General features: G+C 40.8%; 1 protein-coding gene across 1 annotated transcript in view; it reads left to right on the plus strand.

Annotated features, from left to right (window-relative positions):
• The first annotated feature begins 286 nt into the window (after positions 1-286).
• syne3 (spectrin repeat containing, nuclear envelope family member 3) overlaps positions 287-18,145 on the plus strand; it is a 59,371-nt gene continuing 41,512 nt past the window's right edge. The window contains exons 1-6 of the mRNA XM_030044520.1: positions 287-378; positions 5,603-5,760; positions 7,492-7,664; positions 9,984-10,293; positions 13,631-13,786; positions 14,685-15,044. Coding sequence (XP_029900380.1) covers positions 5,617-5,760; positions 7,492-7,664; positions 9,984-10,293; positions 13,631-13,786; positions 14,685-15,044 — 1,143 coding nt within the window. The 5' untranslated portion in view covers positions 287-378; positions 5,603-5,616. The remainder of the gene's footprint in view (positions 379-5,602; positions 5,761-7,491; positions 7,665-9,983; positions 10,294-13,630; positions 13,787-14,684; positions 15,045-18,145) is intronic.

Consider the following 18,145-nt stretch of genomic DNA (forward strand, 5'->3'; position numbering starts at 1 on the left):
TACATTTTAGTCATGGCTTTTATGTATTACTACTCCATTATTACTTTCACGATTGCAACGCTCTTTGGGACAACTGTTGTTTTAAAATGCGCCATATGAATGAAAATGACCTGACTTAAAGTTTGAATGTTCACCCATGCAAACTTTCATGTGTGATTTCTGGCGAGCACTCCGGATTCAAATTTTACTCCAAAAGCATTTCAATAACACATTTGCATTAAATCCGAAATGAGAAGCAGGGTTTACGAGGCGTACGTGAACGCAGCATGTCAGTCTCCGGCCTCGGCTGTACTTCCTGCCTGCCTTAACTTTGCTGTCCGCAGCCAGGCGGCACACAGTGCACACAAGCTTCTGCTTTCAACAGATGAACACATATCCGTAAGTGTTGAACTGTTCTGATAGCGACGTGACTGAGCGACAAGTCTGCTGTTCGGCTAGCTTAGTGATAATATCCACGTAAACTTCCTGTAGCCCTTCATGTATACAGTCTCTACATTAGCCCTGTCATTGCTGGCTAACTTACTATACGACTTCTCCATATCGGCTTCTTGTGTGTTTTTGTCGTGCAGATTAGCTTAAACCGGCTCGCTTGTAGTCGTCGCAAATATCTAAAATTAGCATAGCCTATTGCTCGTTATTACCGGACTGAAATTATTTTGCTAAATTAGACTAAATTATCATTAGCTGCTTGCATTCTAAACAGTACAGTAAGTCCTGATAGCAAACAAGTGAAATGTGTGAATGAAGTGGATTAATACGAGTTTACTATCCGAGCTGTCAAACAGAGGGGAGGATGGGCTGAAGTGGTTGCCACATTTGAACTAAAAAGTAAAGTTTGAGTTTTTATGAATACATAGCGCCAGAATGGTTTCTGCCCCTCTGCTCTTTGAAACTACATTATCAAGCAATTTTAGACACGAATAAAGACAATGTTAGAGTGAGCCTGGAGAGCTGTTTTTTTTTTTTTTTTTTTTTTTTTTTTTTTTTTTTTGTAAACCTATGTTATTATCAAAGTCTTTTCCATAGTAAATATGCTGTGAATTACATTTTATGCAGGGAAATAGAACAGTATTTAAATAAGAGGGAACAGAGAATGAGATTGCAGGAAAGTTAGTGAAATAGTGACAGAGGAAGAAAAAGTAAACATGAATAATGGTTACACAGTATACAAAATATATAGTGTAAATAGCGGGATGAATAGAGGGGAAGAGAACTGCAAAAATCAAATCATCAAATTATGTTCATGTCTTCACATTGTGCCTGAAGTTTCTGCTGGCTGAACAACAGGATTTTGGGTGCAAGGGTTTTGTGGTGGGGAGAAATGAGTCATCCATAAAAATGTCCCACTCGGCCTTGGGTTTGTTTTCACTACAAGAAATGATGTGGTGCCCCTTTGTGCTCTTGCAGTGCCAAGACTCCTCCCTTGCATTTTATTGCGACTGTTGACTTGGTCTGTCTTGTTCTCTCTCCCCCTCCCCAGCTGCTCCTCCTGGGGCACATTCACTTTCTAGAAAAAAATTGCATACCTGTCGTAAATACAGGAATGCCCAGAACTAGAAAGGGAGCAGCTCAAATACGGTGATGAGCACATGTGCAGAGGGAGTGAACAAAAGCAGACAGCAGAAAAAGTTTAATATGCTCTTTTAAAAGTAGGCAAAAAATATACTACTTATGAAACAGTAAACATGAACATAATCCCTTAAAATAGTCAAAGAAATCATATAAAAAGAGTAAGAAGAGGCTGTTGCTTTTTCATTTGTCAGTATGAATATAATATCTGCAGTTTATATGGGATATCTATTCCAGACAGGAAATTTTGCACACTTCACAGGAGTACAGCAGAATGTATTCTCCAACTCCTCACATTTGATGCATCGTGTCGTTTTCAAGCCTGACTGGAGTGGAAACAGGCTTAAAGCTGCACTCGCCAAGCAGGAAGGACGAAAACAGCAGTTTTTAGTACATGTCATGCTTTGACTTTGTAATGGAAAATCACTGAAAAGTCTCGGGATTTTACTTCATTACCACCCTGTTGCAGACAGATACACCATGTGTGGAAAGGCTACGGTGTGCAAGAATTATTTTCACCAAATACAGAGAAAAGAAGTGGATAAGACAGATGGTGTAATCTGGAAAGTGTGTTCCAGTGTCTCCTATCCAGGGTTCATTTATGCTTAAGAGCGGTTCAAAAGTAGGGATGCACTGATACAGTTTTTCATTGTGATCTGATTCATGTACCTGGATTTTGGGTACCAAAGTACCAGTGTCATGTTAGAGCTCATTTTTCTTGATTATTATTATTATTTTTGCTCTTGTTGTGGTTGGTGTTATGTGCAAGGTGACATGAGGTTGTAGTAAACCACACCAAACTAATTATTAAAAGAGCTAAAATATACAAAAATGCTTTTGTATTCTAAAGCAACCTATTTGAATTGTAAGTTACACATACAGACAGTGCTAGTTCCAGTTGCTATGGCAACTCCTTTAATGTTTTAAGAAACTTGAACAAATTAAATGCACAGCAATGCATTATCAACTACTAGTAGGTAGATTTTGCTCATAATACTGACCAGTACAATAGAACTCTCTAATTTGACTGCAATACTAGCACAGACCACTGTGGTGCTATACCATAATCAGCACAATGCATGTGGAAAAACACTACCAAAGAGGAAGAAGAAGAAGTGCTATGTGTTCACTAGTTACAGCCTGGCTAACAGACTGGGGTGGAGGCGGTAGTGGTAGATTAATGACAGAAATATTATAGTGATACTACAGGCAGCAATGTGTGTGTGTGTCTGTTATATATCAGTATGTGGGTCATTAACATCAGGCTGATACCCAATCCATGAATTATGTCTGTGTGAGCAGTATTGGTATCTGTGTATCCCTGTTAGAGTATGGCTACTGGACCCGAGCCTGGGTCCCAGTGGCTTGGCCAGGTTTTGACTATAATTTTTAAATTATGTTTGGGTCCAAGGTGAGTTCAGTCACATTGTAATTATTTAACTGAATTGCTAGTGTAAAATAAATAAAAAATAATGGACCTCCTGTCTGTTCTGTGCTACTTCCTGTATAGTGCTGGAGTTTACGTGATGACTCTGAAGGCAACATGTTGGCTATTTCAGGTGGTAAATGTAACTCATGCAAGCAATGGAGGACAAGTAAAATCTCGGGCTTGGGTCGGGTTAGAACAGAAAAAAAGAAAGTCTGGTGGGTGTGGTTACTATGCTGTCTGGCTCGGCTCGGGTTTGGACAAAAATATGCAACCTGCTACACATTGTCATCCCTGTAGAAAAGCATGATAATAATCATACCCTTTCACTATCTTCAGATCTGAACCAAAGATTTTGTTTTAAATTCTGAATAGTGTCGCAGTCAAAAATTAAACGGATAGTTCATTCCATTTTGAAAAATATGATGATATTTCACTTTCCCTCTAGCTGTTCTGTGTGGTGGTGCTATCTTCCTATCATTGTTGGATACTGGCTGGATGCTCCAAGTACTAACTGATAAGGTTAATGTATACTCCTGCATTAAAGTGTGGCTGTATCTACCCCATAGTGTCCAACACTGGTGTGACTTTATATAATTCTGCTTTGCAGAGTCTGCCTACACAAGAACTAATTGCTGAAACACTGGGTAGCAGAGTCAGTATTTTATTAATTCTGCACTAATGAAGTACAGATGAACACAGAGGCGACATTGTCGATGTGATTTGAAACAGAAGTTCTGTCAGAAGTTCTGTTTCTGTCAGAAGTTTTCCTGATAAAAGGAAAAATACAGTCATAAACAGTAATTTGAACAAAACTATGGTCTGTGTTCACTCTGTAATCATATTTGTCTTATTTTCAGAATTTGTGAATTTGGCTAACAGTTAGCATTTGGAGCATCCAGCCAGTATCCAGCACTCAGTAACAATGAGAGGAAGATAGCACCACTACTGTCCTACACAACAGCTGGGAGGGAAGGGAAACAAATTTCATATCAAATTTTCAAAATAGGTGAACTATTTCTTAAAGAATTATGTAATTATGATTCTTATGGAACATTAGTTCGACAGTTCTGTGCAAAGTTTTAAAGGTGTATTGTACAAGCCATAGCCTCTAGCAGCCTCCAGTAGGAATTGGAGCAACATAAATAGAACTTGTCTCTCTCTGCACAGGTCTCTGGCACACCCTCTCACACAAGGAAATCTAAAAAGATGGAAAAGTCAGTGAAGTTGGAGCCATCTGCGTGAGCGTTAATTGGAGGCAAACTCCGAAGCCTGCAGCGCAGTTTGCATTGCAGCAGATGGGGAGTCAATAGGTTTTGAAGTCTCGGTTTCAAATCCGCTCTCTTGTAGCACATTTGTTATACAGTACCTATCGGGGTGCTCTTGCTCTCACTGTTACCGTTGTTATTAATGGTTTCTTGTAAATGCCAGTCATCTAGGAACTGGGCTTTTTCTGTTTTACACTTTGCAAGTCACTCGGTTTATAAGAGCATCAACAGGATATCTGAAATCTATGCAAAGCAGCACTGAGCCACTTTATGCAAAAATCCAGCCGTCTAATCAGTGTAAACTGCAAAGTGGAACACAAGGTTAGTTTAGTGACCTCAGCTTACATATTAATGGGTATTTAAGGTTCAGATAGTTACCTCTTGCTGCCATTTGGGGCTGCGGGCATGGAAAGTTCTCTAATGCAGCTTTAGGTCCTCACTTCAATTAGTGGTAGCCTACATTTTTGCCTAAGTTTCATTACCAGCTTCTGGTCTTGTGGTTCTCAGCCATGAGCCATCAAGGCTCATTCAAGTTTTCAGTTCACCAAAACACTAAAGAGACTGATTTCACTGATTAACATTCATTCAGCCACAGAAGAGGCACTAATCAGTGGTATCAGCTGGTGCGCTAATGGCTTAGAACAGTGATTTCCAACGTGGGTTCTGGGGACTTAAGAGGCACTTAAGAGTCTTCCAGGGGGTCCTCAGCAAAGTAAAGAATAGTTTAATTTCACTGCAATTTAAATCACTAGAAATTGGTGAAAAAAAGATGTAAGTGGGATCATTGCAACATGTTCTTCTTTCTGGTTTAACCTCACCTTGATTTGTCAGTGTTCGAGTACAACATTGAAGCAGTTTAACCCTTTGAAACCTGAGCAAAACCATTTGATTTCCACCAGAAACATGGGGGAAAAAAACTGATTTACAAATTAGTAAAAAGATTACTGGAACATTACTCAGAATTTTTCTTCTTTTTATGTCCCTTAAAATGTGTGACCTTTACTATACTGACTTGTATCTGCTCATAGGTTGTCACTAGAGAGGTGGGGAGGATTTGCATATTCATACATCTGCTCAATTTTGCTCGTCAAGATTGTTGTTTTTTTCATGGAAAAACACTTGTAGCATTATGTATATATTAGTATTAGTATGTAGTATTGATGAACTAGATTATTTTTTAGGGACTTATAAATGACCTGAGAGGACTAAACCACTCATGGCGGTCCTTGGCTTATTGAAAGTCAACTTTTGGGTCCCGTACATGATAAAGTTTGCAAAGCCCTGAGTTAAAAGAACAAACTGTAGACTGCAATTGAGAGCCACTGCCTTCCTCCTTCAGGCCTGGCCGTCCTCATGACACAGCAGGAGCAGCAGGAGTTCAGGGAGAGCCTGGAGGCAGCCCTGTCCTGGATGCAGGCCATCCAAGAGAAGCTGAGGGCCAATGACAACACCCAGGGGCCCCGGGACGCCCTGGAGGCTCGGCTTAGGGAGACAGAGGTAAGGCCCTTTTCTTGTTTGACCCCTCACCTCTGACCTCTGCTCACACTAAAGCACCATGTCACAAGACTCCATGTAGTGGAGACAGCTGCACTTTGAGCAGGGGATCTGTGGATCCTTTAAAAGTGTATACAGTTAGTTATATACACTGAAGCTATTCAAATGCATCAAAATGTTATACATACATTAATTAGAGGCTTTACTTTTTGCCAATATGTTATGCAGATTGATTTTTTAATTATGTTTGTTTCTCATGCAGCTCAGTGTGTTTGACCAAAAGATATGAATGGGACTGGCTGTAGTATTGGCTCATGATCATGCATGACCATGCTTCAATTGATATAGAACAGGGTTAATACAATGTGACAAACATGTTAAACTTACATTTCTTGGTGTTCTTTTTCCTATAGTGCTCTCCTCAGAGTTTCATTAACTATGTTCAATTGGGAATGCTTTAGTTTTGGTTAGTTAAATTTATTTTTATCCAGTTCCAGTTATCCTTAAAAAGGCCTTAAAAAGGTCTTAAAATGGCTTGGATTTGTTTTCTTGAAAGCTGCAAATGCCTTGTTGAGGGAAATGTTGAGATCACAGATTCAAGTAAAATTGACCTTTGATAGAGTGTGAGGGATAACTGTGCTACTAACCCATAATCCTGTATTTCTATATCTCCATTCTCTTCCATAGCAAAAAAAAAGCTCCCAAAATATCACTTTTAGAACATAAACACATATGAACAAAGTAGAATATGCCTGAAAAATACAAGGCCCAATACCCTTTTTTTGTGTGTGTAATTACAAGTATTTGTAAAAGTGCTGTCTGGTTGTTCCTTCCTGGTGCAAGGCTACTTTGCAGAAGCTTCCTGCAGGCACTATCTGCCAGATCTACTTTCCAAGTCAAATAGGAAAATAACATGAAAAGAGCTGACGAATTTCTTCAAAAATGCGTACCATGACTTGTTTTGTAAGTTGTTATAATCTGCTTTGTTTCTGTCTGTTTATGTGCTACAACTGTCATTTTAGGAGTTATGGAAGTGAATAGAGAGAGTATTATGGGTCAGCAGCCCAGGGATGTACAGAGCAACTAATGAAAATATTTCACCACCATGTGGACTCACATTATGTCCTGTTAAAGTAACAGGATATATCAAATGATAATAGAAAAAAAAAATTAAGGCAAATCGGCATCATATAGTCAACAATCAGAAGACTGGAACACTCAAAACACTTCAGATGTATGAATAACAAGTAGGCTATCAGGAAGAACTGGAGTAGAGCATTTTTTTGGGCATGCAAAGTAGCGTCAGGGTGTCGTGAAAGGGAACTAAGATTCCTCTTTTCTCAGCCTTTTTCGGGGAATAATGACACTACTGATGTCTTAAATCTTAAAAGTGCTCCATGTAGCATTTTTACGTCAATAAATCATCAGTGCATTTACTTTTAGACAGGAGGAGAAGTTCTATAAGCAAATGAAGCCATTACCCAGACGTTTGGCAGCTTCTGCACTGCATTTTATATTGAGCACCACTGAGTCAGAATTGGCAGGAAATCTGCTGCATTAATGTCACAGTGATTTATTTGATTTTGAAAATGCTATGCAAATACAAGTAGCACATTTATTTTCGGCACACACCCTTTTTTGTATGTGTGAGTGTTCATGTTCGTGCTCATACAGTTTTATGTGGACTAAAAAATATAATGCCTTACCTCCTGTACTGTGATAAATGGCCCATAGAAAATCCATGAGTCTGAGCACGAGGGGCGTGTGAAGATGGACGTTGTGCTGGTGGCTGCAGAGGTCCTTCTGCAGAGTGGAGATGAAGAGTTAAAGAATCAAACCCACTCTAAACTCAAAGAGCTCAAGGCACTATGGGAGGAGACCTGCACCTACATCATCCACTGTCACAGGTACCATAACGTTAACTTCAAATCACTTGAAGAGGGTTGAAGAGAATGATGTAGTTTGAGGCACATGTGCTACCTCATGTAGAGTAGGACTGTGGAAATTCCCTGATTCAGTTCAGCTTAATCCAATCCAACTTTACTGTTCAACAGGGTGGAAGTTTGTTTTCAACCACACCAAACACTGAAACATTAACAAATTGCAGTATATCTAGCTATGTTGCAAAACAAAGGGGAAGAAAAAATTATGCAATGGAATGAGTTTGGGGTTCCTATTGCTGTGGGAGTAAATGACTACAGATGTAGAGGAATTTATTTATTGACACACCCCTGATAAGCAAGCTATAAGGGCAATTATCGCTGCATTAACACCACAATCCTCAAGCTTAGTTCCAAACCGTTTTTCAAATTAGTTTTGTTTTCGGGTGATAATCTATATTTTTCCTGGGATGTAATGTGTATCCGATATGAATATGTTGAGACGGATATTTAAGATACAAGTAGCAGAGAAACAATCACAGAAGGCATCACATGGTTTCGTTTTCAGCATATTGAGGTTACAGTATGGGCCTTTTGAGTTGAAATGTAATTAAGGTTTCTCCCCAGTCAAGTCAAGTATTTGGCCTGTCTTTCCATCACTGTCTTGTTTCCACTATGCTAATACTAGCCATGTTAGCTGACTAGTGCTAGCTAATACCAGCTAGCTCTGTGTCCTCTTTAATTCCTCAGTGGTTTCTATTTCAATCAGTAGTGTAATTTTTTATCCACCTAGTCGTACTTGCTGCTCCATACAACTGTAATAGATCCTCCAGCCAAACTGTCACTTTTAGGTAAAATGTACTGTATAATTTAAAACTAGCTGAAGCAATATTCAAGACTAAAATAAACTGGAAGTTGCCAACTAATTTTTTTTAAAGCAAATTTTAACTTATTTAGCAAGCTCACCTTCTAAGTTAGGTGCAGTTATTTTGAACTCGCTTGGTCAGCCAAGATCCTGTGGTGTCTAATGATAGCTGCTGCAATAATGATATAAGATTTGCTCATTGTAATGGTAAAGCTGACAAATTCCAATTTCAGCTTTCAAATACAAGTGAAATGTAGGTCAAATTAGAAGAGTGCACTCAGTAGAGTGAAGATCTCCGCAAGCTGTATCTCCCCTCCTGAGCAAAACTTGGGAGAGACTTAGAAGCCACTTGTATCATCAAATGCTTTTCAAATTAAATCAAATTAAATTATTGTATGATTCATATATAATATAGTGTAGAAAATATACCTCTCAATCTCCCAAACCCGAGTTTCTTGTTTTCTCTGTATCTGTTTCAGTTTATTACACATATTATATCAGTGGTCTGGAACCTTTGGCTCACAAGTCGTTTCTGGCTTTTTGCCAGAGGACCTATAGCTTTCCACAGAAACTGCATATCAAAAAGAGCACAAATTAATATATGAAAACTGTGTGTTTATCAACAGTGTGTATGATAAACAAGCCCAAAAAATGCAATGCCCACCCTGGATTTTTCCCCCCCGTGTTCTGAGCAAACACTGCCACAATAGGATTAAAAAAAATATATTGGACTGATATTTTGGGCCCAGTATTATGTGACGAGAAAGAGAAGGAGAGAGCAGCTGTGGTCGAGTAAGCTACACAGTGAATGAAGAGAGGGAACAGAATAGGGACAAGACTTCCAACAATTTTAAATCACAAGAGGTTCTTGATCATACATGCGTGCACAACTGTGCACAAAAAAGTTTAGGCTGAAAGTATCTTGCAACAAAATGCCTTTTCTCTCCACTCCAGAAATCATATTATTACTAACAGGCCAGGACAAAACTGTGCTGAAAGGGGAAGTTGAAAAGAGGAACATTACTTGTAGGTTAACGGATCCTTTTTTTTTTTTTTCAAACCTGGACTATTTTTTATGGTCTGACACTGCACCATCTGATTCAAATGGAAGCATTGTCATTTAAAGTAATACTGAAATAAAACAAAATTTAGATCATCTCACTGTACATGACTAAGTAGTCACAAGGCACACTTAAATTGACATTGTTCCCCAAGGCTGGCACAAGATGAATTGTAATGGTGTCATCAAAATCAAGACGAATCTTCATTTGCATTCCTCCGACATGCAGTAAGGCAGCGGGTTAGCTGTGGCAGACAGCCCAACATTGTTTCTTTCAGTGGTTGCATGATCTGGGAAGTGCCTTTCCAATGCCAGTGACTCTACTGAATTACAAGGAATATTATAGAAATACTTCAGGTGGCACAGTGTCCCATATCTGACTAACTCTAACTCTTTCTCATGGTCCCCCCTTGTGCCTCAGTCGCATTGAGTGGGTGTGGCTACACTGGAGTGAGTACCTGAAGGCCTATGAGGAGTTTGAGCTATGGCTGACTCGGCAGCAGCGCAGCCTGGATGCCCGTGTGGAGCTGCAGCTGGGGGTGAAGGAAAAGCTGTGGCAAGTGGACCAGCAAAGGGTGGTAGTGAGTGACATCCATGGCCAGGCAGCGCTGCTGGAGAGGCTGCTGGATGAGGCCGCTGCCTTGCACAACCGCACTCAGGACCCTAGCGTGGATCCCCAAGTCCAGGAGAGACTTCAGGAGGCCTACAGTGACGTCCGGGAAAGGGCTGAGGTGAGGAGAATACTGTAAAGAAGAACATGTCTGGTTTTATGGCCTTATTGCGCTTTCAACTAAGTTAAAACACACAAAGAATACATAAAAATGTACAGTATAATATTAATCCAATGAACTAGGCAGGAGAGAACGGGAAACATACGATACGATACGATACAACTTTATTGTCAGCTTACACTGAAATTTGTTTTGCCTCCATGACATCAGCGTTCACAATACAATACAAACAGGTCAAAACTGGTTACAGACAAAACATTGCAGTACATTACAAGACAGAACGATGGACAGGACAGGACACAAGGAGCAGAAAGAGCAAAACACCAAACATCTCCTCTGAATCATCGATGTTGGTTTAAAAGCAGGACAGACTGATATACAAAAGAGTTTAGTCTGTTTTTCTTAAATTTAGGGACTCTGAACCGCCTCATGGATGGCAACAGTTGATATTCTCCATTTAAAACATGTAAAGGGTCCGAAGAGATACTGTTTGCCAGTCTAAGCATGCTCTTAGTGTGGGCTTCTTTGAAAGAATGTAGCACAGCCTCAACAGGCCTACCAGTAATTTTAGCACAGATCTTAATTTGGCTATACAGTTTGTTTTTATGGGTTATTGATAGGCTGTTAAACCAGGCCGTGCTACAGTACAACAACACAGTTTGGACGACAGAAGTATAAAAGAGAAACAAGATCTGACTGCTAGCACCGAACGATCTAAGTCTTCGTAGGGAGTAAATATGCTGCTGGATCCTCTTACAAATGTACTCAATATGTGAGGACCATGATAGAGTGGTGTCTATCATCACCCCCAGATATTTGTACGACGGAACTTGTTTAACGTCAGTACCATGGATAGACACCGGCGGTGTCATATCACCAGGGGCAGAACCAAAAATGATTTCCTCAGTCTTATCAGTGTTGATAATCAGATGGCTTTTATCACACCACCCCACCAACCGATCAACGCTACATTGATACTGTCTCGGTCATTACTGTCAGACATCAGAGATATTAGAGTAGAATCATCTGAGTATTTCAGAAGAAACTGGTTTGACTCACAGGCTTTACAGTCTGTCGTGTAAAGAATAAACAGTACAGGTGAGCTAATGCACCCCTGGGGTGCACCGACTCTGGTCCTGATGGGAGAGGAGAGTGTCATGTTTATCTTTACATACTGAGTTCTGTCAGTGAGAAATGTGTGATAAAACCGGATAACAAAAGGATTTATGTGTAACTGAATCATTTTAGTGAGAAGTAAGTCCGGTCTTATTGTGTTGAAAGCGGATGAAAAATCTATGAAGAGACCTCTAGCATATGAATTTGGTTTGTCAAGATGTTTAGAGCTGAGGTGTACCAGTGTGACAACTGCATCCTCTGTACTGCGACCTTGTTTGTAAGCGGATTGAAATGGATCCTGTGAGTTACATATGGCATTGTTGAGATGATGAACCAGGGACAATGTTTTGAAGTTGAATACACATGTGTCCAGGTGATTGGTCATAACTCGTGAACTTGGGTACCATGGAACTTGCCTGAGTTTATCTTTTGTATTTTTAACTTTGTCCACTGTTTGAGGGCAAATTCCTGATGGCAAACCTGGAAATTAAATTCCTGGTGGCAATTCCTGGTATTTTGGCAAACTCTGAGCTTTCAGATCTTCTCCTCGACTAATAAATTCTGAATTTGAAATCCAACTTAACTGGTGTTCCTTAACACTATTCCATGTAGGAAGTTGGATTTATCCCAGTTCCAAGTTGAATGGAAGGCTCCATAACTCTGCTTTATTTTCCAGGAAACAGATGAGTGACTGAAAGGCCAGTGAAAAAAATCACTTCCAACTACAGTTATCAAAACCTTTGTTTAAAACTGCAGCATCCTATTTGCAACAGTGAAACAACAGGGCTGAAAAATAGTAGCAATACCTCTGGCTTGATTTAGAGGCTACTAATTCTCTCTTTGATCATGTTTGAATCCAGTCTGGGACCTTCATTGCATTTCATCCTCACTCTCTTCCAGCTATTGTATTGATCTCTGGCATCAACTTCCAAATGAAACAAATCTGCAAGAAAATCATTAAAAAGATAGAACTTGCTTGTAAAGTAAAAAGTAAAACAGATTAGGGATTTTCAAAAACTGACACAAGAAGTTGTTCAGCTTAATTCAGCTATTTTTGTTAAACAATGAAGAAAGCTTGCCTATAAAATCAGCATGTTTCAGCTTCCCCCGACCTTCATGAAGCCTTTGTTATCCTGAACATGTTGACTGCAACTGAATTTTCTTCCTCCATTGTTCACCAAGTGGAGTGGAATTTTTCTTTTTGCCCTGTTTGTAAGGAATGGAAGTGGAGGAAAGGTGTTATAATGGCGACAAGGTCTTAAATGTTTTCACTGAAGAGATGATGCGTGTGTGGGTGGATGGGTATATGCATGCATATGTGTGTTAGTGTTTGTGATTTGCATTGCATTCATTTTCGAGTGAGGTATCCAATCAAAGTGTGTTTATATGTGAGCGTGCTCAAACAAGTCAGTGAGGCCCTGATTTACATTTAACCTCAGCTCTGCCTTATTGTTTTGTTTGGAGGTTAGCACAGCAAGTTCTTAGTCTTTCCTCTTTGTCGATGTTGAGAAAATCCCACAGCTACTGAACTGTATGTGAGTTTGAGGTTAATGAAAACCGTGCTGATATTTCTTCGGTGCATCTATAATCAGATCCAGACTCTGCAGAGGGAGAAAACAGAATAAGCTGTTTACCAAACTCCAGAAGGAAGTCATTTACTCATCGAGCAGAGTTACTATTTTGTCCAGTCAACATCAACAAATAAGCTGCTTTTCTCTGCCACTAGTCACATAATGAAGTTGCTCTTCCTCCTCCCTTTCCATGCTCTTTGTAATGTCAGGCGGATTAAAACAAGCCACATCAGTCATTTGTCTTTGCCTGTATTATGCAGAAACTGCTGGCAAAGCTGTGCTGTTGATTCCAAATGGGAAAGTTATGACTTAAATACTGTTATACAAGGAATAAAATTATTTTCCCTGGAAAAGTCTCCCACCTGTGAATTGGCTCTGTTTGATCTTGAGATGTTCTGCAGTGGTTATTATTCTGTAGTCTCTATGCTCTTGTCTGAAAATTTCAACACACTCTCAAGAGGCTTGTGCTTGAACTAACAGACAGCAAAGAATTTCAGCGGAGACAACAAAAAGAGAAACTCTCATTCACATTCAGGGGACTGACTCCAGTATCCAAATGTTAAGTTTGTGATGCACACTGAAACATTTTCATTCATTTCGAGCAATCGGATGCTAAAGTTACCATGGGGTTTTGTCTCATGCTGTGGCAGGAGCGTCTGTTGCTGCTTCAGAAGAATGCTGAGGAGCACCAGATGTACCAAGGCTGTGTTCAGAAGTTCCAGTCCTGGCTGCTGTCAAAGACAAAGGAACTTGCTGATCTGGTGGAGAGGGAGGATACAGCCGAGAACAGACTCAAAGCCTTGCAGGTGAGAGTCACTGTCAGCTAAAAACTGATTTGGGTTTCCGATATTTGACAGTGCTATAGTCATAATCTCCATATCGAAATCCATATTAAATGTGTCTTCATCATTTTCAGCTGTGCAACTGGTAGGAAAAGATATTTGCAGTTAAAACAAATAATCTCAGCAATGCAACTTGCAATACATATTGTTTTGTCTTCAACAGGTCCATCTCAAATAAGAAGGAGCTTTAATAATCCCTTTGGGGTAGTGCTGCTATGGCACCATGAAATAATAACGTATTTGAGCAATTAAAATCTAAGCTGACTGCAAAAAGATTTTAGTGGCTAGCCAATAACGTAGGACACAGGTATGTCTGCTTAAATGAAGCTTTTATGATGTAGTATGTTATTTTTAAACACTGAACATTTTAATTTCCAATTTTCTTGTTATTTGTTTACATTTTTTATCCTTGTATATTTGAGGGAAACCAATTCAATTTGTGTAGGTTTCAAATGGTTAAGTATTTCCCACTGCACATTCATGGTGAGAAAGACCTGAGTGTCACCAGTGTTCCTCTCAGTGTTACTGAGTGCTGGATAACTTCTGATGGAGGCGATTATTTTCAAGAACGCTTGTGGGGAACCACCTCAACTGCAGGAGGCTAACAGTTTGTGTTTGGAGCGTCTAGCCAGTATCCAGCACTCAGTAACAATTAGAGGAAGATAACACCACTACTGTCCTACAGAACAGCTAGGAGGGAAGGGAAATAATATAAAATTTTTGAAAATGGGTCGACCATCCCTTTCAATTTTCATTATTGCTTTAGCTCCCTGTCGGCCCACATGAATTTCTTGTAACCGCAGATTTGCAGTCTCATTTGGCATGCAATAATGTATAGCATCTCCTGCCTCCTTCCTGCCAGGGCTTGGATGACAGTGTAGCCAGTGAGGAGAAAACCCTGCAGCACATTGAGGGTGTGGCGGAGGCAGTGCGGGCCAATACCTCCCCAGCAGGAGCGGAGGTGGTAGTGGAGGAGGCCGAGGAGCTGAGGCTGGGCTGGCAGAGGCTGAGGCAGAACCTGTGTGAGGTCGGGGAGAGCCTCCGCTCCAGCGTGGACTCCCACAGCCAATACGTGGCCAGGTGCCACCAACTGGGGGAAGACATTGGTCGCCTCAGGGGACTGCTGCAGGGGCTGAACCACGAGCTGGAGGAGGGACGCGAGGCTGGAGACAGGGCCGACCACACTGAGGAGCAAATGGTGGGCCAGTGGAGGAAATACACGGTGGGTTTCTGAAAAAAACATTTATATTGTTCGTGTTAAAATTCCACATTAAGGTCACTCTTTGTTTAAAGGAACACTACACCCATTTTGAAATAGGATCAGAATGGGATCAGAAAGATGACGGGAGTCCTCGGAGGATCAGAAAAGTTTGAGCTGAGCCTTCAAGTTTTCCACCTGGGACTCCTTGGATACTGGCTGGATGCTCCAAATGCTAACTGTTAGTCTCCTGCAAATGAAGTGGACTCATTGAAGTGCAACCTCCTTTTTCAACACAAACTGAAACTAAAATGCTAGTTTGTGCTAGCGTTAGCACAAAGTGCTGGGTCCCTGGCCAGCCGGCTGGGAATTGTAGCCAGGGCCGTCTTGCTGTGAGACAACAGCACTAACTATAGTTACAGTTGATTTTTTTTAAAACAGTCAGCCTGTAAAAAAACAAATGCTATACATAATCAAACTCAAACTTTATGTATTTAACAATTTGAGTGGATTAAGGCAGTTACACTTCATAAAGTTAGCTGGGGGGAGGTCCACTTCATTTGCAGGAGACTAACAGTTAGCATTTTAAGCATCCAGCTTTTATCCAGTACTCAGTAATAATGAGAGGAAGATAGCACTAATATTGTCCTACTTAACAGCTTGGGCAGTTAGAAATAATATCAAGTAAAAAGGTGGCATGCCCTCTCCGGGTTGGTGGAGAAGTCCTGCCTCAAGTGGAGGAGTTCAAGTATCTCGGGGTCTTGTTCACGAGTGAGGGAAGGATGCAGCGTGAGATTGGCAGGCGGATTGGTGCAGCTTCCGCAGTGATGCGGTCAGTGTACCAGTCCGTCGTGGTGAAGAAGGAGCTGAGCCGAAAGGCGAAGCTCTCGATTTACCAGTCAATCTGCGTTCCTACCCTCACCTATGGTCATGAGCTTTGGGTAATGACCGAAAGGACACGATCGTGGATACAAGCGGCTGAAATGAGTTTCCTCCGCAGGGTGGCCGGGCGCTCCCTTAGAGATAGGGCGAGGAGCTCGGTCACTCGGGAGGAGCTCGGAGTAGAGCCGCTGCTCCTCCGCATCGAGAGGAACCAGTTGAGGTGGCTCGGGCATCTGTTTCGGATGCCCCCTGGACGCCTCCCTGGGGAGGTCCAGGCCCAGGGGAAGACCCAGGACACGCTGGAGGGACTATGTCACTCGGCTGGCCTGGGAACGCCTTGTGGTTCCTCCCGAGGAGCTGGCGGAAGTGTCTGGGGAGAGGGAAGTCTGGGTGTCTCTGCTCAGACTGCTGCCCCTGCGACCCGGCCCCGGATAAGCGGCAGAAGATGGATGGATGGATGGATCATTTTTTCATAATGGGTGAACTTTCCTTTTTAAGGGAAAACCCACGCGTGGATACTCTATATTGGGCAGATATGATTAATTTTGTGACAGCAATGCACTCAAGGAGATATTTTGTCTGTTTTTTTTGTGTATCTGCTGCTACCACTCAACCTGTCTGGGCTATTTCTAGTTGACTTATTGATAGCCTGCGTTTCCCAGAATGTCTTTCAGCAGTCCCAGGAGAAGCTGTGTGAACTTTATGCTTTCAGTCAAAGGTGGGTGTACTGGCCGAGAAAATATAGCTAGCTGGCCAGCTAGTTTGCGAACACTGGGATGCATGCATGATCACTATTCCTTTTGAATAATAAATATTGTTAGCCCCTTAAAAATCAATGGTATCAGCCTGTCAGACTTGCTGATTTTGAACAAACAAAAAAGTGTTTTCCACAGTGTTAACGTGTCTCAGGGTGTTTTTGTTTCTAACCGTGACAGCAGTAACTTGGAGCACTAATAACACAAGTCTCCCTTCAGATACATATGAAGTGGCCTTGAAACTGTCATCCTGAGGTTAAGGTTTGTGAGATTTAAAAGATGACTAGTTTAAGAGAAGTACTTCTGCAGCAAGTAGGGAGTTCTCTTATGCTTTTGAGTCCCTACATTTGCCTAGTTTATTATCACATCTTAACACAGCAAATTCCATGAATCGTGCCAATCTGTGGCATCTGAGTTGTCGTTTTATCCAGGCTTGTAGTTCACTAATAGTCCACAATGTAAGATATGACACTTAAGCTAGGTGCTGCCATCAAACACAACCACAAAACAGTGGTTTGTGGTTGTTTGACACGGGTTTGCTCCATTCCGTCGCTGCCTTTTGTATGTTCTTTTGCTTCTTCATCCTTTTGCTATTCTACCACAACACTGCTTTCGAACTCCCTTCATTTCCAACATAACAATATATCTTTGTGCTCTTGCCTCCCATTGTTCCTCTTTTTTTTCCTTTTCTAATTCCTGCTTTTTGTCCTTATCCTTTCTTTGTTTGTGGCAGGTGAATGCTTTCATTTTGTTTTAGCTTTTTTCATGTTTTCATTTTCCAAAACAGACACTTCATTTGCAGTTGTCTCTCGCCCGCCCCTCCTCTCATGAATATCACTCATCCTCTAGTCCCTCTGAAGGCTGATAGAGGTGAACATCACTTGCCAACATGACTTTTGACTGATTTTTTTTTTTTTTTTGTCCATCACATTAAAATTTACAAGCAATACATACACAGCAGTGTTGGAGCCTTGGCAGTGAGACTGCCTCAAGGATCACTTTGACAGAGTGACTGAATTCCTGCAAGAGGTGTGGTTGAGCCACAATAAGATCATTATTTTCAATCTGGGCACTGCAGACTGTCACATATACCACATGCATAAAGTTTTATGTCTCGCAAGTTATTGCTTGCTGTGAATGGATAACCTTCCACCATCCACCCGCACAGCCATACAGAGATGTGTAAAAACTTGTAAACAGATTTGCCACCATAGACATGGGCTCCTGTTAACCCCCTGGAGCCCATGAGTGGGGTTTTATTGAACACAATTCTGTGAAATATTGAAACACATTTTTGGGATAATTGTATTGTAATTTTATGGTAATTTTCTTGTGGTTTAATTTTAAAATATACATTTATAATTATAAATATTTGAGACATCTGACACTGATCCAGCATCATCATCTGACATTAAATTATATTATTTTATTAATCATAAATAGAATTTTCTTTGTTTTAATTTTTCAACATTACTTCTCATTACTTCT

Source organism: Myripristis murdjan, chromosome 22 (genome assembly GCF_902150065.1).
Source record: "Myripristis murdjan chromosome 22, fMyrMur1.1, whole genome shotgun sequence".
In the NCBI taxonomy this organism is placed as follows: Eukaryota; Metazoa; Chordata; class Actinopteri; order Holocentriformes; family Holocentridae; genus Myripristis; species Myripristis murdjan.